Source organism: Canis lupus, chromosome 36 (assembly GCF_011100685.1).
Source record: "Canis lupus familiaris isolate Mischka breed German Shepherd chromosome 36, alternate assembly UU_Cfam_GSD_1.0, whole genome shotgun sequence".
NCBI lineage: Eukaryota > Metazoa > Chordata > Mammalia > Carnivora > Canidae > Canis > Canis lupus.
Window position 1 is genome coordinate 26,304,733 of NC_049257.1, and position 27,352 is coordinate 26,332,084.

At 41.1% G+C, this 27,352-nt stretch overlaps 1 protein-coding gene and 1 pseudogene across 4 annotated transcripts in view; one reads left to right on the forward strand and one right to left on the reverse strand.

Annotated features, from left to right (window-relative positions):
* Positions 1–252: 252 nt before the first annotated feature.
* Positions 253–2,353, forward strand: LOC100855734 (annotated as a pseudogene).
* Positions 2,354–13,492: 11,139 nt separating this feature from the next.
* The window catches only part of NCKAP1 (NCK associated protein 1), a 103,400-nt gene continuing 89,540 nt past the window's right edge, over positions 13,493–27,352 (reverse strand). For all 4 annotated transcript variants that reach the window (XM_038585048.1, XM_038585047.1, XM_038585046.1 and 1 more), the window contains 7 exons: positions 23,908–23,990; positions 23,431–23,511; positions 18,601–18,694; positions 16,533–16,649; positions 15,815–15,924; positions 15,382–15,471; positions 13,493–14,426 (listed from right to left, as the gene is read on the reverse strand). In XM_038585048.1, coding sequence (XP_038440976.1) covers positions 14,310–14,426; positions 15,382–15,471; positions 15,815–15,924; positions 16,533–16,649; positions 18,601–18,694; positions 23,431–23,511; positions 23,908–23,990 — 692 coding nt within the window. In that variant the 3' untranslated portion in view covers positions 13,493–14,309. The remainder of the gene's footprint in view (positions 14,427–15,381; positions 15,472–15,814; positions 15,925–16,532; positions 16,650–18,600; positions 18,695–23,430; positions 23,512–23,907; positions 23,991–27,352) is intronic.

Below are 27,352 nucleotides of genomic sequence, written 5' to 3' on the forward strand. Positions count from 1 at the left end.
GAGGACCTTCTCTGCACTGGGAAGTAGTAAGAAATATAAATCTAATGAAATCAATTCAAGTGGAAAAAAAAAAAAAGAGAGAGATTGAAGAAGAGAGTCTGGATTTTTTCTCAACTTCATCGTGCCATGTTTCTTTGATTTCTTCTGGGCATCCACACCATTCTTTTCACCCGATCAGCTTTCTGATTCTCTCCTTCCTTATAATCTGGGAGCATAGCAAACCGCCCCAATGACCGCCCCAATCTCTACTCCATGACACTCGCAGCTGAAACAACCACTACAACCTTCAGCCTTGGTCCTCACTTACGAGAAACATCTGGTAGAAACAGGCCGCCACCTCCAAGTCAGTGGACTAACTCCCCGCGGATCCAGCTTCCTCTCTCATTAACTGCCCGGCAGCAGGAGGACGGGTAGTGGGGTGCCAGTGTAGGATCGCAGGAGCCTCCGCTGGGAGTCTTCCTCCTTAGGGGTGGCTGGGCATGGGGCTGGGAACTGGATAAGTCTAGTTAAATTGTGCTTTAGGATAGTGTCTTCCTACTCCTCTGCCCCAAGTGGCTGGCCCATAGCAGGTATTAAATAAACATTCGCTGCAGGGAGGCTGCAGATGTGTGAGCACATGCTGGGGGGGCAGAAGGGAGTCTAGTGACCCGTGTGTGAGTGTCGCAGTGGCGTGGAGCGTGACCTCGGGGACGCTACCATCTTGGCGCTGCCCGAAGACCCAGGTTGTGGGTCCGTCGTGGGCCGCCGGCCGTGTCTGCGGAGCCAGTTCCCGAGCTCATCAGACTCGGTGCTGGGCTGGTGGATGGGTCAAGCGTGCTCCATAAACCAGAGGGAAACGTGCAAGTGACTAACGGTCCGAGTGCAGCTGAGAATTCTAGCCCAAGCTGAGTGGGCCACTAGGGGAGGCCACATCTGGATGTGACCACGCGCCTTCGCACTCAGAAGTGCCTCCTTTGGCTCACATGCCTCATCTCAGAGTTGGAACCTGCCAGAATGGCCTGTGGGAACGCTGCTCTAGGAGAAGCTCCGGAGGAGGCGCAGCGAGGACCCTCAAGACTTGAAAAGCACATGTCCTGCCCTGGGAACGTCCAAACCCGGCCGCCAGTATGACTGCGTTCCAGGTCTTCAGCGGGATTGACAAACGATTAGAGGGGACATTGGCAGGAGCTGCAGCTAACCATGTGGGGAGGCCTGTATTGCAGGAGCCACTGGGACCAGCTCCCTGGGAAAGGCCGGGGCGATGAACCGCAGCTAATGAAGACCCGGTCCCGAGAAGGCCGCTAATAAGATGGTTGGATGTCGCTGTCCAGTCTTCTGGTTGGTCTGACGGAGCCAAAGGTCACACAGAAAAATTAGCAAAGACAAGCTGAAACCTTATCCCCTAAAAGCTCATACTCCTAAAAGCACCGTTGCTGTGGCCCACCTTTTGGCTACAAGACAACACCTGTCAAAGCTTTTAAGAACAAGCCATGGCTCTATAGGAGGAAAGACCGGCCGAGCCAGCAACAAGGTGTTGACGGGCTGGGTGCCCGACAGGGGAGGTAGACCCGTGAAATCGCACCCCCCCTTCCAGAGATGCCAGCACGGCACAGAGGCAGGATGGCCCCCAGCGGCAAGCAGCAGGCCAAGAAGGGGGGAGGGGGTCATGAACCTTCCCCATATGGTGGACGAGGAGGCCATGAACAAGGAGGACGGAGAGGTCGACGAGGTGGCTACGCCCATGGTAGCTGAGGGGGAGAAGGAGGAAATAAGCATGAAGGAGGCTGGACAGATGGAGGGAATGGAGCAGGAGGTGGCTACCACGGTGGTGCTTACCAAGATTCAGGCTTCCAGGGCAGCCCGGGGGGCTCAGCGGTTTAGGGCTGCCTTCAGCCCAGGGCATGATCCCCGAGACCCGGGATCAAGTCCCGCGTTGGGCTCCCTGCGTGGAGCCTGCTTCTCTGTGTCTCTGCCTCTCTCTCTCTCTGTGTGTGTGTGTGTTTCTCATGAATAAATACATAAAATTAAAAAAAAAAAAAGATTCAGGTTTCCAGCCAGGGGGCCATCATGGTGGTGGCCACGGTGGTAGCTACCAAGGTGGTAGTGACGGTGGCTTCCAAACATCTACCTATACAGGAAGTGGATACCAGGGTGGTGGATACCAGCAGGGCAGATACCACGATGGTGGGCGCCGTGGTGATCAAGGCAGTGCTTATGGAGAGAGGGGTGGTTGCGGAGGCCAAGGAGGAGGAGGCTGGGGGAGGAAGGGTGAGCCAGAATTGTCACCAGGGGGGCCAATCTGAACAGCACTCAGCATGGAGGTTATCAGCATAATCATTTTAGATTTGGACACGGAGGACATTATCCTAGCTGAGTCTACAGAACCTTAAATTTTGCTAGAGCTCAAGTAGTAGAAACCTAGTCTCAGAATCTTGAATCCAACATCAAATTTTTTTTTTAAGATTGTATTTATCTATTCATGAGAGACACCAAGAAAGAGACGGAGACACAGGCAGAGGCAGAAGCAGGCTCCCCGCGGGGAGCCTGATGTGGGACTCGAACCCGGGACCCCGGGGTCACGACCCGAGACAAAGGCAGACGCTCAACCGCGGAGACACCCGGGTGCCCCTCAACATCAATTTTGAGTTAATGTTGCAGGGAGGTGGCAGGCGGATTCCTGCTTGGCATAAATATTTGTAGGTCTTCATTCAATCGTGTGTTTTTTTTAAGGACTTACATAATGCAGTCTGTTTGAGAGACACACACATCTGTGCTTTGTATGAAGAATTTTTAAAAAGATGATTAAAATTACCTTTAATTGGGATCCCTGGGTGGTGCAGCGGTTTGGCGCCTGCCTTTGGCCCAGGGCACGATCCTGGAGACCCGGGATCGAATCCCACGTCGGGCTCCCGGTGCATGGAGCCTGCTTCTCCCTCTGCCTGTGTCTCTGCCTCTCTCTCTCTGTGTATGACTATCATAAATAAATTTTAAAAAATTAAAAAAAAATAAAATTACCTTTAATTAATTGACCAGTAGACTAATTCCACAGTCCTTTTTTGGGGAAGAAATTTCTTGCAAAAGTTTTCAATAAGCGATTGTGAAAAGAGGATTGTCCTGGATTTTTTTTCGGATTTACAACTAGGAAACCCTCCTCATATTAATCCATGTACATGTGTTTCCCTTCAAGTATCCCAGAGCCTACTTCCCCAGCAGAGTTCGGCCCTGATTGGCTTTTTATTCAGAAAGATTATACCACGTTTGCTCCACGATAGAAATTTTAGCTCAGTTCCTATGAAATGAGCTCTTCTGCAGACGGCACGTCCAGAAGCCGGATCCTTCTTGGAACACTGGACCCTATGCTCATCGCTGAAGACCCGGGACGCGGCCCAGGTCTGTGAAGACGGAGCTGTGCAGCCAGGGTGCGTGCAGGCACTTGCGCGGCCCGGCGGTTCCAACGGAGCCGCGGCCGGTCAGAACAAACTCTTCCTTGAGCCCAGGTCTTCCTTGAACTCTGTTACAAGAAACAGCAAACTGGGGTTTGTCTGACGCATGAGATCGTACCCCTGGCTCGGCTGACGGAGTCGGTCTGCTCGGGCTGGAGACTTCCTTTTGCAAGGGAGGAAACGCGCTCCTGCCAAGGCAGGGGGCAGACGGCCCTCGGAGCGGGCGCCCTTCGTCACTGCGGCCCAAACGGGCCTGGCCCGGCCGATGCTCCACCTTCTCGTGACCGAGTCTCAGAGACCCGGCGTGGGCAAGCGGGGAGGGGCGGCGGGTCGGGCCCGCGGGAAGGCTGAGCCACCACGTCCGCGCGTAGCCGCTGTCAGGAAAGAGCTGTTGCCGCTGAGGGCGCCGGGCTGGTGCCCCAGAGGAGCATGTGGCTCCCGGTCTCGGGGTCACGAGCTCCAGCCCCACGTCGTCGGGGGGAAAGGTTGCTTGAAAATAAACTTAAGAAACATTCGTCGAACTGATGCAAGGCGCGACGGGTGACAGCGGTCCTCCCTGATCTCCTGTGCCACGTGGCCCGGCTTCAGGGACCTGTGTCGCCGTCTGCGGCCGAGAAGCATGTGATCCTCCTCCTGCCCGTGGTCACGGGACAGACATCAGCCTCAGGCCGCGACAGGACCCGCCATCCTCCCTCCTCCACTGACAGGCCGCCGTCGGGCCTGCGGCGAGCACCTCTGCCTGCGTGTGGCCCCGGGCCTCTCCCCGCAGGCCGAGCGGCCGGTGCACACGTCCTCCTCGTCCTCCTCGAAGGCGCGGGAGGTCGGGGCGTGAGGCGAGGCGGGAGCTCCACAGCCCTGAGGGGGGCGGCTGGAGGAGCTGCTCCTGAAAGGCCACATCTGTCTCCCAGCTGGGACGCCCTGTCCGGAAGGCCACGTCCTGGTGGGCTGAGGCAGCCCGTGTGGCCGGCGGCTGAGGCCAGGCCCCCGCCCTGGGCAGCGCCCCTCAGGCCGAGCCGCCGTGGGAGCTCCCGTCAGCCGGGCCGGGCCGGGCCCTCAGGACGAGCCTAGAACCCGCGGCCGAGGCTCTTCGCTCCGGGAGTCGCCGCTCCTCAGCGTGGGCCCGGCCGCCAGGGTAGCTGCCGGCGCATCGCGGGGCCGGATGGGAAGTTAGGCTGACGGGGTGACAGGTCCACTGGGCCTTGCGCCCGATGACCTCAGAGGACCGTCGGCCGAGCTCCGGGGCGGGGGCACCGCTGCCCAGGGCTGACGCTGCGGTGAAGGCCTCGCAGCCCCGGCCCCGTGTGTGAAGCGCCCACCTCCGGGAGGCCCGGGTCACCAGGCTCAAAGGACCATTTTTCTACTTCAGGACGATGACCTCAATCGTCACTTTGCAATTTCTCTTAGAGCTCCTCTTCTTTGCTCTTGGCATTTCACTTACGTTTCCAGATTAAAAAAAAAAAAAGTCATTTTCCTGTTACAGGAAACACTATCTGGATCTCTCACGACCCCTCCCCTTCTTATGCCTATTTATTAAAACTTTTTATATTTATTTTTTTAAGTTTTTTTTTTTTTTAATGATAAACATAGAGAGAGAGAGAGGCAGAGACACAGGCAGAGGGAGAAGCAGGCCCCATGCTGGGAGCCTGACGCAGGACTCGATCCTGGGACTCCAGGATCACGCCTGGGCCAAAGGCAGGCGCTAAACCGCTGAGCCACCCAGGGATCCCCTAAAACTTTTTATATTTAAATTCAATTTAGTTAACTTATAGCGTGTCATCAGTCTCAGGGGCTTATGCCTATTTACATAAGGAGTTCAGATTCCAAGTGTCCCCCTAATAGTCCGAACGTGGGAATGATCTCACTGGGAGAAATCACACAAACCACTTTGCGTCACCACTGAGCTACCTCCACTCCGGGCCCTGGAAGCCCTACCTACCCGTGCTTCACAAGCAAGTACAAAAAGAAAAATACCCACTGGCCCCCAACATGAAGTAAAGGCCATTTTTCTACAGCATCTGTCCAGCCATCAGCCTTTTCCATTGAGTTGGGGGTTTGATTAAAAAGAAAGGTGAGGGCAGCCCGGGGGGCTCAGCGGTGTAGCACCGCCTTCAGCCCAGGGCCTGATCCTGGGGCCCCGGGATCGAGTCCCACGTCGGGCTCCCTGCATGGAGCCTGCTTCTCCCTCTGCCTGTGTCTCTGCCTCTTTCTCTCTCTCGTGAATAAATAAATAAAATATTTTTTTAAAAAAGGTGAAATGAACACGGACCCAGAAGGTATTCCAAGAATCAAAGAAGACGCAGATGTGTAACAATCACGCTATGATCCAGTAAGTGTGTAATAAAAGTATTTACGAGGTTCAGAAGAAAACAGAGAATGATGTGCTATGGAAAAGAAGGTTTGAACTCACTGTTGACAATGAGATCAGGAGGTTGAGGCCAGAATATGAGCGAACATTCCATTCTAGAGGCAGGAAACAACATGAGGAAAAAGCACAGAGACGTCCAGCAAGCAATTGTTAAAATTGTTCCGGATGCTACAATGACATTGAAAATGCAAGGTTTCTATCTTTTACATCCGTGTGTATAATGCACATAAATATAGTACAATGTACAGGCGTAAAGAGCAGGCTTCAATCAACTTGAGCATTGCTTTATGTTAAAGCTGCCTGAGAAAAAGAACTCTTTCCCATCCAAGATCACATAAAGACTCTCAGACCAGAGCTGGAACATAGGCTGGGATATAGACACAAAGGATTTTTTTTTTGAGATTTTTATTTATTCATGAGAGACACACAGAGAGAGAGAGAGAGAGGCAGAGACACAGGCAGAGGGAGAAGCAGGCTCCATGCAGGGAGCCCGACGTGGGGCTCGATCCCGGGTCTCCAGGATCACGCCCTGGGCTGAAGGCAGCACTAAACCGCTGAGCCACCCAGGCTGCCCAGATATAGACGCGAAAGTGTCCCAGTCGGGGGGATCCCTGGGTGGCGCAGCGGTTTGGCGCCTGCCTTTGGCCCCAGGCGCGGTCCTGGAGACCCGGGATCGAATCCCACGTCGGGCTCCCGGTACATGGAGCCTGCTTCTCCCTCTGCCTATGTCTCTGCCTCTCTCTCTCTCTTTCTGTGTGACTATCATAAAAAAAAAAAAAAGTGTCCCAGTCTCGTGAATGGAAGTTGTGATGTGATACCGTTCCTAGAATCCACAGCAAACTCTTTGAAGACAGTTGTATAAGATGCAGAACAAATTGTCAAATCAACCACAAATCAGAAAAACAACCTCCATCTATTGAATCTTATCAGTTTATACACATGACCTCACTTCAGTCCTGACAACAGCCCTTTGAGGTAGATATTATCTCCGCTCTACGTTTATAGAAGCAAACTCAGAAAAGTCAAGTAACTTGAAAGTAGCAGAGCTGGGATTACGATCCCAGATTTTCTGATGCCATGGAATCATCCCTCACATAGACCCCCTAAAATCCTAGCAGGAACCAGGAAACGCTCATGATGACTAAGGCGTTACGACTGTAGAACCATGCACGTACGTGTAGCAGCATGGCACAATAGAAGGAGCACTACACCTACTATGCCACGAACCTAGATGACAAAATTCTAAAAGAAATCACAAGATTCCTTCTATGTGACTGGATAAATTACTCACCCTTGAGTAGGTTAAAGTAGATCATTTCTAAGGCTCTCTCCAGCTATAAAAACCTAAAGTGCTCCATTATTACTGTCACTCCATGTGCCTGTGACAAGGGACTTAAAGCTCTGTGGTACCATTTCTTCATGAAAAGACAATCCCTCTTGAGCAATTTGGTGGTGGGGATTAAAACAGGCAATGGGTGTGAAAGTGGCATGATGTAGGCACTCAGAAGTGGCTCCTAACGCTGAAGCTGCACCCAAGGCGGTGCCAAGCAGCCTTAAATGCCACTGCATCCAGAAGCCCACCCTCCGATCTGAGAGATCTGAGACAATATAAGGATAAGGATAAGTATATAGTTTGGGACCAGATTTAAATCTTGGCTGCTACTTCCTTGCAACATGAGTTTGTACAAGTTACTCACCTTCCCTGAGCTTCAGTTTCCACATCAGTAACGTAGGGATATTGTGAAGACTAGATGAGCAATACTTAGATCAAATTGGATAAAACTTGGCAGTGTCCGCTGCACAGTGAACTATCAGTAAGTTCTTCTTCTTATTATTCTGACCAGCGTTTTCAGCTTGGACAAACCCCTATTAACAGCCAAGATCAAATTTGACCTTTATTCCCATCTGAGTCCTACTGGCAGGGCCTTGCTTCAGGCTATGCAAAAAGACCCTTGTACGTTTTGGCCGGAGGTAGGCATTAGGGATGAACTGAAAGTTCAGCATCAGCCTAGGAACTTGTGCATTAGCTGCTCCTCAGATTTGGGTTTAGTTTTTGCAAGGTCTAACCACCGAATGCCAGCTCCAATCTGCCTTTTGGCCTCTACAAGTTGTGTGTGATCAATGACCATGTAATTCCATAGGTTATGGTCATACCCAGTTGGTATGGCATCTTGATTTATGATTCATAATTGAATATCTGCTCTCAAATACTTTTTTTTATAAGGCTTTTACTTATTCATTAGAGACATAAGGGAAAGCACAGGTAGGCACAGTGGCAGGGAGAGGGAGAGGGAGAAGCAGCCTCCCCACTGGGAGGGAACCCCATGAGGGGCTCCACCCCAGGACCCTGGGACCATGACCTGAGCCGAAGACAGACACTTAACCGACTGAGTCACCCTGGTGCCCCAAGACAAACATTTCAGATATAATTGGAGTGGAGATCTCCTTAAATTGGATTCCATCAGTTTAAGTACAAATGTGCCTTTAGAATGTAAGGATTTCTTACATGATACTACTTGTTGTGAAGATTCTCTTTCTACCACAAGATGCCGAAATTAGCATGCACACAGTTAAAGATAATATGCAAGTGGAAAATTTAGTTGCATTTGTACCACTGTCACATTTTTAGAACCAAAGTCTATCAAAAAATTTTTTCTCAAGTAATTATGATGCAATAATGTATGCAAGAACTTAGGAAAAAATAAACAAGGGCGACATGTTTTAGGTTTGTTTCTGGAAATACCACCGAATAATGCAGGAAGTTTCAGTTTGGGAGAATACTGCAATGAAATTTTATCATTAGCACTGACCCCCAAAACTTCAAATGCAGGAGTTAAAGAAGAAATGCCTTTAACTTATTCAGTTACTAATGGAGAAAAAGCAAATCTTACTAATTTGATAGCAACTTCGTGAGTTGCTCTCCACTCTCCACTTGAAAGTCAGTATTTAGGGGCACCTGGAGGGCTCAGTGGCTGAGCGTCTGCTTTTGGTTCAGGTCATGATCCCGGGGTCCTGGGATCGAGTCCTGCATTGGGCTCCCCATAGGGAGCCTGCTCCTCCCTCTGCCTGTGTTTCTGCCTCTCTCTGTCTCTCATGAATAAATAAAATCTTTTTAAAAAGTAAGTCACTATTTAGAATTTTAAATGAGTGGTTTAACATGAGCACAGGAGCAATTTAGCAGTTGATAGAGGTGAGAAATGAATGATTCTGAACCACATTACACTTTAAAAATATAACTGACGAGGGATCCCTGGGTGGCGCAGCGGTTTAGTGCCTGCCTTTGGCCCAGGGCGTGATCCTGGAGACCCGGGATCGAATCCCACGTCAGGCTCCCAGTGCATGGAGCCTGCTTCTCCCTCTGCCTGTGTCTCTGCCTCTCCTTCTGCCTGTGTCTCTGCCTCTCTCTCTCTGTGTGACTATCATAAATAAATAAAAATTAAAAAATATATATATAACTGATGAAATAAAATTATAATAATTTTTAAATAAGACTTGTTCATATGTCTTAGAAGCTTATATTCTATAATGGTGATTTTCCTCTTAGGCCTTGGCCAAATATAATTCCAAGACCAGACGATTGAGCATTTGGTCAGTATGTACACTACGAATATGACTTAGCCTTATACCACAGTTAAGACATGGCAATCACAGGTTGCTTATCCAGTATCGTCCCATCTCCAGGCCACCCATGTCCCAGGTTTGTGGACCTCATGCAAGAAGTTGACCAGAACCCATCCCTCCACCTCATTCTCGAAGTTAAGAGAAAGTAGTAAAGTGCATTTAACTGGAAATAAGATATGGCCTCTCTGGCTAGGTTCCTCACTTTGATTTGCTAATTTATCTTACATTGTTCTTTTTAGGTCAAAACGACAGCCTGAGAACCTTTCTTGGAAATGAAGCATATTAGAGTTAGGCATGCTTGACCTGAAACGGTAATGACAGTAACGTGTATGGAAAGTTCGATTCATATAAATATCCAAATTTCAATATACCTAAAGCAACTTTCCACCCTGAAAATAATACCAAGTGGGCTCAATAAATACTGATTTTCCTTTCAATTCAACAGGACCAAATAACTAAATATCCATTTGTCATTAAAGATTAAAACATTTAAAATTTCAAACCAATCTTTTTATGAAAAGACAAGGGTCACAGCAAATCTTTAGAAAAAGGGGCACCTAGATGGCTCAGCGGTTGAGCACCTGCCTTTGGCCCAGGTCATGACCCCAGGGTCCCGGGATTGAGTCCTGCATCGGGCTACCCACAGGGAGCCTGCTTCTCCCTCTGCCTGTGTCTCTGCCTCTCTCTGTGCCTCTCATGAATAAATAAAACCTAAATAAAAAACTAAAATAAAGTAAAAAAGAGCCATTGTTTGAAAATCCAGGCCAATGCCATCAGATGAAAACGGGATGCCTGCCCGTGGGCCGTAGTCCTTGTTTGAGCTCTTACAAAACGCAAGAAGTGTATAACCCTGTAAAAAACTACTCATTGTCAGGAGCCCTTCTTGACTGTGAAGAGTGTGTTTCCCCAGCCCCTGGCCCAGCGTAGGCTCCAAGAACTCCTCCTGACCTCTAGAGATACTAAAGGCTTGCTCATTCTGCGTTAACACCTGTAAATTCGCAGAAGCCTTTTCTCCAGGGCCCTAATCCTAGTCCACTGAACTTTGGAGTTTTTCCATCCCATCTGGGTTAAGAGATCGGCAACACTAGCAGAACAATCAGCTGATTATGACTTAACAGCAAGGTGCACTCTGAGCTCCCGGAAGGTAGGTGCAAGATCTTACACGTCGCTTTCATCCCACTGTACGGACATATGCTCTCAGACCGACTGCACTACGGAACATTCTGTGACCGGATTTCCTGCATTAGCACCATCTATGAAGGTCAGGATTACAGTAAATAAAGATGACTTAATGACCAGGCAGCTTTTTTCTCACAAGGAATTATCTTAATTACATTTAAAATAATGTATGATATAGATTCCATTTCCTTTATGTATTTTTTCCTTCCTATTTGTAATAACAAAAAGGCCACTTTAGGAGCACCGGGGTGGCTCAGTTGGTTAAAGACCAACTCTCAATTTCAGGTCAGGTCATGATCTCAGGGTCATGAGATTGAGCCCCACATGGGGCTTGACCCTCAGCCTGGAGTCTACTTGTCCTTGCCCTTCACTCTTCTCCCTGAACAATCTATCTCTAAAAACAAATAAATAAAATCTTTTTTTTTTTAAAGGCCACTTAACCTTGGCTCTGAAAAATTTTGTAAAATGGAAAAACTTTCCATAACTTGAAGGCTGGGGTGGAATGAATGACAGAAACAATTTTATCAAGCCCATTAAAATATAAAGAGCTTTACAAATTAACTTTAGAGGATGTAACTGAAAGACAAAGGTTAACATTAATTACACTAATTTAGTTACTGAAGTCCTCTTTGGTCTTTTTTCTCTTTAAAAAAAATGATGTGTACCAGACTATTGGTATGAAAGGCAAGGAGTCTTACAACTTTTCGCCTTCTGATTGGTAGACATTTTTACTGAGAACATAGTTTTTAAAATGACATCTCCAAGGAATGAAGCTAAAAACTGCTGTGTATAGTCTCCTATATAGTATTTAAACACACAAACGGCATCTTTCTGAATTAGCTTAATATATAATTCATAATATACCTATTTAATAGAATAAAGGAATTGCAATCTCGGTGTAATTTTAATTGATTCTTAAATTCATGTATTAAAGATTTCATTTATTTATTTGAGAGCGAGACAGAAATAGTGACAGAGCTAAGTGAGAAAGAGCAAAAGCAAGGAGGAAAAGGAGAAGCATATTCTCCGCTGGACAGCCAGCCCCACGCAGGGCTTGATCCCAGGACCCTGAGATCACGACCTGAGCCCAAGGCGGACCGGACACTGGGCCGACTGAGCCACCCAGGGGCCCCTAAGTTCATGTTTTTAAATTGGACATCTTTTCATTCTCTAACAGGTATACACACACACACACACACACACACACACACACACACACACCCCTTTTAAATGAATGCCATTAACTTGGACTTGGAAATAAATGTCATATACTTCGAAAATTCAATTAAAATTCAGTTATCAAAGTAGCTGCATCCATGGGCAGCCCGGGTGGCTCAGCAGTTTAGCACCTGCCTTCAGCCCAGGGCGTGATCCTGGAGACCCGGGATCGAGTCCCACATCGGGCTCCCTGCATGGAGCCTGCTTCTCCCTCTGCCTGTGTCTCTGCCTCTCTCTCTCTTCTCAGTTTCTCATGGATAAATAAAATCTTTAAAAAAAAAAAAAAGTAGCTGCATCCTAACATTAATTACTATGCACTACTAGATTTTAACAGTCATATGACTACACTCAAGATTGTCTGGGAGCTATTTTCAACCCTATTATACTAAAAAATGTTTACATATGCAAGTAAGTGTTCAATTGGTATTTTAAAACAACAGTTTTTCAACACTCCACTTAAAACAGTGAAAATGAAAAAAAATAACACAGTGAAAATGAGAAATTCATTTAAGAAATAAAAATAACCAATTAACACAAAAAAGATATTCCATCTCCCTAATGAATAAAGATATGTGAATTAAAACACAACATGTGTTTCACTTTTTGAAGAGGCAAAGATGCATTGGCAGTTAATAGAGGAAATTACATTCACATAACTGAAAAGGTAAAATTGATACAATCTTACTGGAAGGAACCTAACATGTTTCAAAGTTTAAAATGTGTACTTACAGATGTATTTATTTTGAGAGAGGCAGAACATGACTATATGAGCAGAGGGACAGGGAGAGAGTCTCAAGAAGACTCCCTGCTGCTGAGCATGGAGCCGGACTCGGGGCTTGATCCCAGGACCCGAGATCATGACCTGAGGCAAAATCAAGAGTTGGATGCTTAGATGACTGAGCCACCCAGCGCCCCAGAAAATTCCTTTTCTTTTCAAAAATCCTCACTGAACTATTGAAAATTTTCAACAGAGAGTGCTGACTATTCCCTGCTTGAAATATAGATTGGAAGGATCACACACAAAATAGCAACATGATAATCTTGTGGCACCTCAATTTCATTCTACTCTCTTACCTGAACAAAGAAGAATAATATATAACTGAGTTCATAGTAGCTTCCTTTTCTCTTAACGTGCTACTAGTGTATATTTAAGAAGCTGTGAGCAAAAGTTCTACTTGATATCCAGATACAAAGCTGTTGAGAAATAGTCTTTATAATGCCAATCAAAGCGCAAAACATCTGGTTAGTTTTTAAACAAAATTAGCTGCTCTACCCTCGGCCAACCACTAAGCAATTGGTCTTTCCCATTCATTACTGACTGATGTAGTAGCTCTCAGCAACACTTTACTGGTTCCATAATCAATCATTTTATTCCCATTCTTTCAAATAAAACTGTCCATTTGGTCACATGAAACTGCAAGCTGATGGCACATGAATATCCTTTTAGTGCTTAATTCTTAAAAAAATGTCATATGATTTTATTTTCTGATTTTTATTCAAAAAAAATTTTTTTCCAGTGGGATGTTTTTCAAAATATTTAAGCAGATTTTTCTGACAGCTGACTTGGTATCAAATGCTACAGTTAGACATTTCTAAACTAAAAGCTTATTTTAAACTAAATTGAAACTAAAACTTTCATATTTTTAATAAATTTCTAGAGATCCAAAATTAAAGAAATAATTCAAAATGTGATACAGTCTAGTGTTTATTTTATGTTATGGCAGGTACACTTGAATTTCAAAAATTTAAAACATATAAAAAGTGGTTAGGGACTAACATTTGTATCAACAGTTGATAAATGTCTAAGATTATTTATTATACAGCAGGGTACAATGGTAGTGCTATTGCCAGTAGGGCACCAGGGAAGTTAGTCTAAAAATCATCACCAGGCTTTATACAAGCAACAACATGTGCTGCCGTTTTAGAATTTCTGGACATAGCCTGCTTCTAATGCTAAGCAGTCCTTAAACATTTTTAATGTTATACAGTGTTACAGTATTTAGTTTGGCAAATGTTTCAAAATAAAGTAGAAATGTATTCATAACATCACAGAAATACACATCCAGTTTTGTTTTCAATGCGGACCATAGGTACAGATCAGAACTCTTCCCTATATGAAATAATTTACACACAGATGAATGCTATAATATCACTATCTAAAATAATCACTAAATACAATTCTTTTTCAGAAATAAACAAGCAAAGGGTTTTTTTGTTCATTTTCAAATATCAAAAACATAGAGATAAATGTATATTTCCCAAACAATGATATTCTAAAATTATAGGAATAATTTTAGTGAATTCAGTGAATGTGAAACCTAAATCAACCAAGTATACTGTAATACAACCATATTAAATGAAACCAATGATCAGAAAACACAACCGTATGAAAGAAATTTATAACCACAAAACTGTTTTTCAGGCCTTAAGGTAAAATTGTTCCACAGTTTACAGGTAAAACCAGACCAACAAAAATGCGTGCTTGTCTTCAATAAGTAGGTATTTTATGCAGAAGATGTAACACTTTGCTTGTAGACGGCATGGTATGCATTTCTCAGCAAGACGTAAGGAAAACAAGATTCCAAAAGATCCATGGTCAGGAATGGGGATTCCTGTACAATCTGAAAAGTGGCAAAAATGCATCACAGATTTGGGAGTTATTTATAGCAGCAACATTTACTCACAGCCAGTATTACAGTGTTATTAGAAACAGAAAATTATTTTCCTTTTAACTTTAAAACCTGAAATCTAAGTGTGCCACTGTTTTGCTATCAAAAATGTTTAAAACATCACTTTTCAATTAAGTCTATTAATCACAGGAACAGACTGAGTACTTTCATTTGCCCTCAACGGTACACTAGACATTTAAGAGAATATAAACATATTTTTTTGAGAATATAAACATATTTAAAATACGGTCCATAGCATCAAGTGTAATTGGGTTCTCAAGTCTAAGCTAGGAGGCCAGATCACACATAAGACCAACTGTATGTAACTAAGTGGAAAGCTAGAGGAGTTCAAAAGGGATGAAAGATTAACGTGGGGCAGAGTCATCAGGAAAGTCTATCCAGAAAAAGACGGGAGTGACGGGGTATTCTGAATCACAGAACAGATAGAGATCTCTGCAGGAAAAGGAAATTACTGTGAGAGAAGAGGGACGGTGTAGAAACAAGCAGAGCTGGTTCAAACAGTGAAGAGAAAGAACCGACGAGGCACAGAGACTCACAGGAAATTACAGTAGACGGTGGAAGAGAGTCAGGGTGTAGAAAACCAGAGGCGGTGAAATATAAGGCCCCAGGTGCTTCCCAGCTGGTTGAAAAACTACTCAGAAAGAATACCTTAGAATACCTTATAGATAATGCTACTCATCTTTGTTTTCTGACCTGATTATCATATGGTAAAGCACAAGCATGTCGGTCTTTCCTGCAATATTTAGAAAGTGTGTGGCTTGAGTCAACTACACAGAGGGGATCAAAAGGAATTTCAGCTCATGTTGTTATTTAATTATCTAAATGCCAAGAAAGACTATCAGACTGGAACTGTTTTCTTGTTAATAAAACATAAAATGAGACTTACCATATCTAGCAGTAAATACACAGATTCTCTGTTTCTCGTTGTTGTTTTATCTGTCTCCTGGCCAATTTTCAGTAGACTGGAAGATGCCAGCTTAGAAGGATACAGACAATTTAAGGAAGTTTTAATGAAATGTTCACAAGTTACTTGTTTATTTTCAGTATGTTTCAACTTACAATATATTTCAATTATTCAGTGGCTATCTGTAATATAATGGGCAAAATTCTAGGCAGTCCAAATACCAGCTTAGAAAAAAAGGTCATATTGCAGAGCTCTAGAAATGAGAGACAGCTAAGGGAACAAATGATAACTGGCTCCTTTATTTGGTTCTCCTTTCAGGGGGGGAAAAAGGAGACTGTATTCTGCTTTATTTGATAGTTATCATTTTAATTTTCCTTATAAAACATCATGAGTTCTGCTATTTGAGTATACCTACCGCCAGAAATTCCTTAAGACGGTCTTCAATGCTTCCTTTGTGAATTGTAAACAAAGCTGCGGCAATCTGGTTGATGGCTTTGGCCAAGCAATGTATGTTGTTGCAGTGCCCTGAGAAAGTTCATATAGGGTTTGTGGTTTCTGTGTGACTCCGATATTTCAAATAATACATAAATGGCAAGTCTTTAATAACTTCACAATCTATATAAATAGTGACATTATTAAAGAGCTAGGACATAGCCTGCCTTGCTCTCCTTTCATTTTCATGTGGACTAGTGCTTTTAAAAATACTATAGTAGAAAAGCAACAAGTGATGATGTCTCTATTAAAAAAAAATTCCTAAAAGAAATCATGTATCATTTTTATATTTCCTTAGAAACTTAAAAAAAAGAAGCTCTTAGCTGCTGTAGAAACATTCTGTCATTCAATCTTTAAAATAATCTTAAGAGTTGGGTACTCCTTCACCATCCCCTGCCGCACACATTCAGGCACCCAAAAGCTCACCCATACATATTTCATTTATCAGGAAACTAGGGCTGAGAAACTCAAGAAAAATCTATTTTCTCTTTCTAAAGAAAAAACTATTTATGGTTATCAAGCTAGTAAGTGGCTACTAAATTAATCCGCATTCTTTATATACAAACATTAATTACTTGAAAACTACCTATTATATCAAAAGTTACTTCTTCATTGCCAAAACAGTTTTAAAGCACTATTACCTTCTATAGCAGGGCTATACTGAGACATCACGTTACTTGCCAGTGTCGGCAAGGAAACTGCCACAAAGACCATAAGGAGGCAGGCAATTTTATATTCTTCTTCTGGACTTATGTTTTCTGAGGGAGAAAATTAAAAATAAAACCAAGGTATTTCTTCAAGATTAGTTAAGAGTTATCAATCTAAACCAGAAAATGCAAATTTTAATTTTTGTATAAAGTATATTACTGAGCTTCTACAGAACTAATCACAACTTTGCTGTAAGAAATATAGAAGTAACATATATTATTATTGGCTATTATTAACTATCCAAGAATATTTCAAGGACCTCTAAAAACCCAATAAGGCAAAAAAACAGAGGAGATGATAGGACAAAAAAGTACGATTAGGATAAGTGGAATCCTAAAATTTCCTAACTGAAAACTGATAAATTATTATTTCATAAGATAACTGTGTACTACAGTTTAGAAAATTATCTCATAAATTACTCTGTAAAATCTTCCTAAAAAATCCTTAAATAGATGTAATTAAAAAATTACTATTTAAAAGACATAAGTGTGGAAAGTGGACTGGATTTCCAACCTCTCCATTCTAAAAGACAGAAGGAACCAGTCATAAATGAAAATAACTAGCACTGCTCTAAGTCCTTGAAGACATAATCCTTTCTAAAATATTTACTGTAATGTGTACTAGAACTCTAGGTCACACCTCGGCACTTGAATTTGGTGCCTGGGAAATTCTAGTTACTCTACTATTCACCCTACCACGCATATGTAAGAATTGAACATAAGAGCCAGAATAGGTCTTAAAAATTTGGCTATGAAAAATAGAGCTGTAGCCAAACGAGTAATAATGGCAACTGCTCATGTGACCATAATTAACATATTGCACGAATGATAAAACAAAAAGCAGTGTTAAATAAAAAAAGAACTGATGAGCCCAGCCAAACATGCTGAGTACAACGGGATAGGGAAGGGCATTTTAGTATCAGAAACAGATAAAATGTTACCTACTTTGGAGACAAATTTAGAAATATCTAGAGCATTCTGGGTACTATATTTCGAAGACCTGGTTTTAAAATCTTTTTTTAAAAAAGATTTTATTTATTCATTTATTCATAGAGACACAAAGGGAGAGAGAGAGGCAGAGACACAGGCAGAAGGAGAAGCAGGCTCCATGCAGGGAGCTCGACGTGGGACTCGATCCAGGGTCTCCAGGATCACGCCCCAGGCTGCAGGCAGGGCCAAACTGCTGCGCCACCGGGGCTACCCGGTTTTAAAATCTTTTAAATATAACACAATGATGCACTGACTGGTAAATAGCTCTAGTCCAGTGAAAACAGGACACCCTTTTCCAGGTATCAATTTTGCTACCTACTGGTCCATCTCCATCAGTACGCAAATGCTGTTACTCTCTCACCTGAAAAAAATCCTTCTCTTGATTTTATTCCTGCCTCTGGCTACTGTAATTTCATTTCTTTGTTCCCTTTTATAGTAAAACTCTTTGATAGAGTTATTTTATACTTATTTCCAATTCCTTTTCTCGTGTTCTGTCTTAAGACCTCTCTAATCAGCCTTTTGCTCTGAAAACTCCACTGTAACTGCTTTTGGCAGCATTACCCATTAATTCTACATAGCTGATCATTCTCTCTCCACTTTGCTGGAAGCTCCTCTTTCCTAGTTTTTTTTCTCCTTCATCCATCCTTCTTTCTCAGCTTCTTTTCTGGTAATTACTCCTTTTCTTCCTGAGTTCTTGAAGTTGAAAGTATCCTAAGGCTCAGACCCTGATCCCTCTTACTTCTGCATTTATGCTAACTAACCTTAGAAATTCCATCTAGTCTTATGGCTTAAGTATCATCTGTATGATGACTATGCTAAAACATAAGTTCCAGAAAACAGGGATTTTTGTCTCTTCTACATTGCTATATTCCAACTACCAAAAAAAAAAAAAAAAAAAAGGCAAATATGACATTAAGTGGGTATTTGAATAGTGCCACAACCTGCATACCTGTATCTGTATTGCCCTGATAATTTTAACTAAGACTGATATGTATTTACTAATGCATTTTACCTGATTTTTGTGAGGAGAGAGCTACCACCAAGGCAGGATCAATCTCGCAAGGTAATCCAGCAGCTGATGATAACTCATACACATTCATTGCAACCTGATGAAATATGTAAGAATTATAGAGTAAGAAATATTTTAGCAAATTTCTAAGAAATCTCACTTTACTAAGAAAAGATATACTGTTTAAATTAGAATCTACCTATAAGAACACTAGAGAATTTCAAAACGTGGCTGAAATAGGAACCACAGCACACCCAGCCTACAATGAAAAACTGAGTTATTACTTCATGACGTACTGCTTATTTGAACTTCCTATTGTCATACTAAAGAAAGTTTGTATACTCTCTGTGGCAAATACCAACAAAATCATCCTAACATTATTTTTCTTGGAAGCATGGATGTAAAATATCAAGCCAAAAGAGATGAATAAATGAACAAAAGTGAATCAAAATCACTGAACTTTTATTTACATTCATACTTATTTAATGAGAAATTGGGGTGGTTCAATGCCTCATCATATCATAGCTAGTAAATTACTTATCTTTTTTTTTTTTTTTTTTTGTATGATAGTCAGAGAGAGAGAGAGAGGCAGAGACATAGGCAGAGGGAGAAGCAGGCTCCATGCACCGGGAGCCTGACGTGGGACTCGATCCCGGGTCTCCAGGATCGCGACCTGGGCCAAAGGCAGGCGCCAAACCGCTGCGCCACCCAGGGATCCCTAAATTACTTATCCTAATAGATTTTTTTTTTCAAGCAAGCTCTATGCCCACCGTGGGACTTGAACTCACAACCCAGAGATCAAGAGTTGCATGTTCAACCAACTAAGCCATCCATGTGCTCCACAACAGATTTTTAAGGAGTAATGATTTAAAACCTGATAAAGGAATTTCTAATGACTAAAGTAATTCTTTTTGGTTCTCACATATGGATTTCAAGTATTTACAATACTCTGTTCAATACTTCAGTTAAAAACCACCTACACGGTTGGTTACCTCTGATACTACTAGAAGAAAAACCCTCAGGATAAAATATGAAGCAAAACTGTGTATCTTAAAATTAATGGAAATTGTCATGGAATAAGTTTCAAAAAAATCATTTGAGGGGGGTGGCTCAGTGGGTAAAGCATCTTGATTCCAGCTCAGGTCATGATCTCAGGGTGGTGAGAAGCCCTGCATTACACTCTACACTCAGCAGATGAGTCTGCTTGAGATGCTCTTCCTCTCCCTCTCCCTCTCCCCACTGTGCATGCAAGCACAGTCTCCTTTTCTCAAATAAATCTTTTTTTTTTTAAAAGGAAAAACTTTTTTTTGGTGATTCATTACTCACTCCACATACAAAAATTAACTCAAAATGGATCATAAACCTAAACATAAGAACTAAAATTATAAAATCCTTATAAGAAAATATAGATATAAATCTTTATGACTTGGGTTAGGCAATGGTTTCTTAGGGCACCAAAAAGAAGAGGCAACCAAATCAAAAATAGACAAACTGGACTTCACCAAAACCAACAACTTTTGTGCCACAGACGACATTATTAAGAAAATGAAAAAAACATCCACAGTACAACAGAAATTTGCAAATCATGTATCTGTTAATAGACTTGTATCCAGAATATATAATGAACTCTTAAATCTCAAAATTAAAACAGCAAAAAATCCAAGTGAAAAAAACAAGCGAAGGACATGAAAATATTCAATATTCATCGTTTCAGGAAAATGTGTAACAAAACAATGAGATACCATGTCATACATACTAGCATGGCTATAAGTAAGACAAACAGCAACAAATATTGACAGGATATGGAGAAAATGAAACCTTCACACATTGTTGCTTGAAATGCAAAATGGTACAACTACTTCGGAAACAATCCAGCAGTTTCTCAAAAGGTTACACATAGAGTTTCCATGTGACCTGGCAATCCAACTTCTGGTATATACCCAAGAAAAGGAAAGCGTATGTTCACACAATAACTTGTATATGGATATCCACAGTAGCATTATTTATAAGAGCCAAAAAGTGAAAACCACCCAAATGTCCATCAACTGATGAAAGGAAAAAGAAAATGTGGTATATCCATATAATGGACCACTATTCGGTAATAAAAAATGAAGTACTGATACATGCTACAAGATGAATAAAACTTGAAAGCATTATGCTAAGTAAAAGAAGCTAGCACCAAATGCCTACATATCATATGATTTATATTAAGTGTCAAGAATAGGCAAACTTGGGATGCCTGGGTGGCTTGGTGTGTTAACCACTTGACTCTTAATTTCAGATCAGGTCATCCTCTCCTGGGTCACGGGGTCAAGCCCTGTGTAGGGCTTTGTGCTCAGTGGGGAGCTGGTTTGAGGATGCCCTTCCGCAATCCCTTCCCCTATGCACACATGCACGTGTATTCTCTCTCTCTAAAATAAATAAATAAATCTTTAAAAAAAAAAAAAAAAGAGCAAACTTTAGATATAGAAGGCAGGTTAGTAGTTAACTAGGGTTGGGGACTAGGAAGATTTCTGGAATGACTGCTAATGGGCACAGGCTTCCTACCAGGAGATGAAAATGCTCTAAAACTGGCTGCAATGACTGCTGCACCGCTCTGTGAGTATACTTAGATCTGCTGAATTGTATACTATAAATGAGTAAATTTTAAGATATCTGAGTTATATTTTAATAAAGCCATTAAAAAGTATATATTTGGAGAACTGGTGGTTGCCAGAAGGGAAGGGAACTGGACAAACAGGTGAAGAGAATTAAGAGGCAACAAACTTCCAGATATAAAATAAGTAACTTGAATGAAAAGTACAGCATAGGGAATAAGTCAACAACGTAGCAACCTTGTATGGTGCCAGATGGCAGCTACACTTACCATTGTGAGCATTTCATTATGTGTATAAATGTGGAGTCACTATGTTGTACATCTGAAACTAGTGTAATATTTTATGGCAACTATATTTCAATTAAAAATAAATTTAAAAATATATGTCTTTTCAAAAAAATATTAAGTTCTGTTGAAAGTTTGCTAAAAACTAAACATAATTATGTTGGGTGCTGAGAGAGCTGGATGGTTGCTTAGAATATTAATTAGTATTCTCATAATTCACACACCTGTGTATTTTTTTAAAATATTTTATTTATTTATTCATGAGAGACTCAGCGAGAGAGAGAGAGAGAGAGAGAGTGAGAGAGGGAGAGAGAGAGAGTCAGAGACACAGGCAGAGGGAGAAGTAGGCTCCATGCAGGGAGCCCGATGTGGGACTTGATTCTGGAACTCCAGGATCACAACCTGGGCGGAAGGCAGGCGCTAAATCAGTGAGCCACCCAGGGATCCCCACACTTGTGTATTTCAAGGAATGATTCTTCTTTCATGTTTTCTTAACTTTTTTTTCCTACAGTGTTTCCATTTAATCACTTTGTACTAATCATAATGGTTTTCAATCATAAAATCATAAGACAATCATTGATCTCTAACGATCACACTACATACTGTGTACACTAAGCATCGTGAGACACACAAAAATAAAGGAATAAAGGTCTTCAAAACGTTCACAATCTAGCATAAATTGAGGAGAAAAAACACAATTATAATACAAGGCAGAACATATGTAACTGCACAATGGATAAACAAAAAGTTTTCTGATAATAATAATAAAAAAGAAAACCTTTACTGCCTGGGGATCAACGAATATTTCTTAGACGAGAACAACTGAATCTGGCCTCAAAAGAAATGCAGGATTTCCAAAGGCAGAAAATAGAAAAAGGGCAAGATTTTCAGGTAAAATAATTAAAGGATGAAACAGACAGATGTGAGATTGCACCCAGGAAGAACTAGTTACCTCACAGGATAAATATGAAGAGAAGCATAGTGTAAGAAAGGGAGTAGCATGGGAGAAGGATGGAATAAGCCATGGAAGATAAGCCTCAGGAAGTGAGTGGCATCAATCTGAGAAGACCGGAGTGTCATACAAGAGAGTTTAAACAACTTTTTTCAGACGGTGTGCTTTAAAACATGTGAAACAAAATAATTTCTCCAAGACACATGAAAGTTTAGAAAACATACAGAAGAGATCACTTACTGGATGTGTAACCACTGGTTAATTATTACTGGGGTTAGATAAGGAGTTGGATTTCATGATCAAAAAAATTTCAAAACAAAAATTGTAAACTCATATATGGCTACTAATATTCTATATTTATAAAAACAGGATATGAAAATTTTAAAAAATCATACCCTATAATTGACATCCTTTTACAAGACTTTTTAATATCAATTTATAAAAAACTGATTTAATTTTAATTAAACAAAACAACTCTTATTTCACGGGCTTGTCAAATTACTCTGCTTAAGGCCATGTATAGACAGCTATCAGCAAAAGGGATAAACATCAATACCAACCCATTTTACATTGCTATAGGTAATCAAGGAAGATGAACTTTCAAAATGCCTATGTAGTAGCACTCTGGTGCTGAGCTCTCAAAGATGTATTGTGTTTTTTCTTTTCTTCTCACTTTTTATTTTTTAAGATTTTATGTATTTATTCATGAGAGACACATAGTGGCAGAAACAAAGGCAGAGGGAGAAGCAGGCTCCCTGCAGGGAGCCTGATGTGGGACTCGATCCCAGAACCCTGGGATCACACCCTGAGCCAAAGGCAGACACTCAACTGCTGAGCCACCCAGGCATCCCTCAAAGATATATTTTCAAAGGCAAGCATGCTAACTGATCACTCTAAAATAGACACTTTACAGTAGTTTAGAATTTATTAAGTTTTATTGCACGTGTAACTCAAATATTTCATTTTAAACACTGTAGAATTGGAACAGAAAGTTTATTACCTTCATATCAGTTTCCCTTGGAATGTGATCCTTGAAATCTTCAATTGAACTTACAAGAAAAGGAATGTGGTAAGATAAGACCTAGGCAGGACAACAAATAAAAATGCAGTTACTTTTAATTGTGAACCCCAAATTTATCAAATATTACCATTCAATTACTTCTAGTTTTCATAACTTTTTTTTAATATTTTCACGTGATTTTCTAAAGTATTAAGAAGAGTAATGCCAAACTGAATACAGCCAAAATGGGAAATGCTTCAATGAAGAGTAAAGTTGAAAAAGTAGTACAATATCCAGACAAGCTATACCCTCCCACCCCAATTTCAAAACCAAAATTAAAAATGTTTAAATAACTCTAATTTCTATATATTTGATTTTATATAACTATGTAAACTAGAATTTTAAGTAACTTTTAATTCCTGGGAAATTAAAAGGGATTATTTGACTATAGGATGTGTACTTATAATGGTTTCTTACATCTCTAAGTGCTTCTTGTGCCAACGATCGGAAGGATAAAATCACACCAATTATTGTCATCCTCTTCAAGACACTGTCGACAGCTAAATTGGAAGAAAGGAGAGGAGAAGAGTATGAATTTGATTCTTTCTTAACTAGGAGAAAACTCTTAGTCATAAAATTCCCATGATAAAAGGTACAAGAGCAATTTGATTACAACATTAAAGAGGCAAAGGTACCAAAAGATGATATTAAAAGGAAATTACAGTTCACATCAAGTACACACTATTCTTTAAAATGGTTTAGATGGTTCACCAGAATCTTGAAATAATCCCATAAGTAGCCACTTGTATAATCCTCTCAGAAATGGCAGAAGTAGGGGGAAGGAGAGAGAAAGCCTAGGGGAGAAACAGGAAGCTGCCAGAATGGAAAGGAGCTAAGTCCTCAAATGGTCCCAGAACTTGGAGACACTAAATTCTTAAACTGTTGAGGAGGTCTGGAGAGTCAAGAAACAAAAAAATGACTACTGAAATCACAAGCAGTTTTGGGAAGACCAGGTTGCTGACGACTACGAATGGATTTGATCATTTAACATTTTGGTTAGAAAGCATTACTTTGAAAATTATTACTATATATTCAATATTAAAACTTAGTTAACAAAATCAAGGGAGATTAGAATGGGAAGGATCAATACCTTCATATTTTAAAAAGCCAACATTTATGGAATTACTCCAAATATACAAGGCATCGTACTGTGTAATAAGAACACAAATATAAACAGAATAATGATCTAGCACCATGTAGGAAAGGAAAAGGGCAAATATAAGGAAGAAACCATTGAGAAGATGCAAGAGTAAAGTAACCTTATATGTGACTTTAAATAAAAACTTAAAATGAAAAAAAAAAGAATAATGATCTAGACTAAGTAACAGTCTAAATGGACTATCAAGAAAACTAAGAAAATATGACCCTATTTATAGGAGACAAAAAGATAAACAGCGACCCTTGAATAACACGGGTTTGAATTGTGTAGGTCCACTTACACATGGGTTTTTTTCTTTAAATATAGTGCTGTAAATGTACTTTCTCTTCCTTATGATTTTCTTAATAACATTTTCTCTTGCTCATTTTATTGTAAGAAAGCAGTATATAATACATATAATATATAAGATATGTTAACTATTTTATCAGCAAGGCTTCCAGTAAACAGTGCTACTAGTAGTTAAGTTTTGGAGGAGTCAAAAATTATATGCAGATTTTTGACTGCACCGGGAGTCAGCGACCCTACCCATATGTATATATGGGTGTGTATATATATATATATATACACATACACACACACACATTTGTGTATACATAACAAATTTCTAGAAAGATGTACAGAAAAGCATTAACATAGTTACCTATGAGAAATAGGAATGGAGAGAATTGTTATGACTTTCTACCTCCTGCATGGTTTGCTTTAAACTGTGACCATAGCATCTTTTATTAAAACATACTAACAGCCAAAAAAAAAAAAAAAAAAAACACAAAAAAACATACTAGCAGCCACAATATAAGCCAAAATGTGATGAAAATTAAAACAGTGGTGTTCACAAAATGAAGTAAGGCACAAATATGTTATACATTCCACATGAGCAGTTATCAGTTTAATCAATCTTTTCATCTTTCTTTAGCACTCAGAAAACTACAAAATGTTTAATGAAATGGTTATTCAAAAAATGAGACTAGAAAATTGTTACCATCCAGAAAAGGAGAGAAGAAAGAAGGGTGAAAGGAAATAGTTATCTGAGAAAATGTCATCTAAGTTGGTCATAAAGGAGGAGTAAGAAGACAAAAGCATTCCAGGCCAGGAAACAAAATAAAAGGGGATCTAGAAAAAGGAATGGCAGAGAATAAGGTGAATAATCAGAAAATAAGTAGTGGGGTAGAATCTCATATTTTCCAAGGGATGATACCCAGAATTCAATCAATTAATTTTGCCAGAACTATATCTTACGACCTCCTCTTGAATATACACAGTAATAATGACATATTAAAAGTTCTGAGAAACTTCATGGTAAGAAATGTTGTTTAACTGATCATTAATGGACTATTCGCTATACCTTTTTAAGCACTGGCATCTCCTTTTATCCCCCGTAATTTCCATTAACATCCTGCTCTGGTGTGAATGTTTATGTCCCTACAAAATTTATATATTAAAAACTTAAGCCCCCACAGCTGATGGTATTAGAAGGTGGGGCCTTTGAAGTGCACTCAAGCCATGAGGGTGAAGTCTCATGAATTTGATTACTGCCTTATAGAAGCTTCAGAGAGAACCCTATCCCTTTCAGTCACATGAAAATACAATGACGAGTCTGTGACCCCGAAGCAGGCCCTCACCAACCATGCCAGCACCATGATCTTGGACTTCCAGCCCCCAGAAATATGAGAAATAAATTTCTGTTGTTTATAAATTACCCAATCTGTGATATTTTGTTGTAGCAGCCCAAATAGACTAAGGCACATGCCAAGGAACTAACACTGAGCACAGGCTATGTTTGGATCTCAGGCCAGGCAGGCAAAAAGTAGTGGGGGGAAAAGAGGTTATCTAAATAATGGCTTCTGAATACATGCTAAGGATTTTTAGACTATCCTCCAAGCAAAGAGGAGGTAGTTCAGGGTTTTTAAATATAAGGAGTAATATGAAAAGAAATCTTTATCAATATGACTCTAAATGTGAGAGATGGGCTAGAGAGGGAAGACTGGACATGTTAGGAAACCAAGACTGGAGTTCACAAAATAATGACAAAGCCTTAAATGAGAACCATGGGAATAAAAGGAATAGATTTAGGCATCATATTTAAGAGGTGGGATCTGCAGCAGGAGTTACAGGCTCAAACATCTACAGTAGGTAACATAAAATAGTGAAGTAGACTAAGCGAAAGAACATTGGGGCGGGGGGGAACTGAAGAAAAACATTTCTAAAGGGGGCAACTGCTACTTAGCTCCAGTCCATCACTGCCATGTGGGGAAATACTGCCTAGGATTTGGGGGGAGGGGACCCAGAAGTTTGGATGTTTATGCAAAATCTTCCATTTTTAAAATAATGATCAAAAAATGTTTTTAAATTTAATGCAGCATAGAGTCAAAAATTTTTTCTCTTTGGGCCAAATGTGACCCATCAATTTGCAAACTCTGATCTGGAACATACAGCTACTCATAGATATGGAATGTGATTATAGGAAAAGTCAAGATAGCACACCCAAGTTTCCCTGTGAGAATCACTGGGTGAATGGCATGGGAGGTAATAAAATGGTCAGTAATAGAAGAAATCAGGCTTTTTCTCCTCACTCATTCATACCTCCAATGAGGGGAATATCCTTCCTATTCCAGAGATATTGCAAAGTATCTGTGGGTCATATAGCTGTAGATAATCTAACAATGTTTCTCAAACTTCAATGCAAATCAGAATTACTTGCTGGGC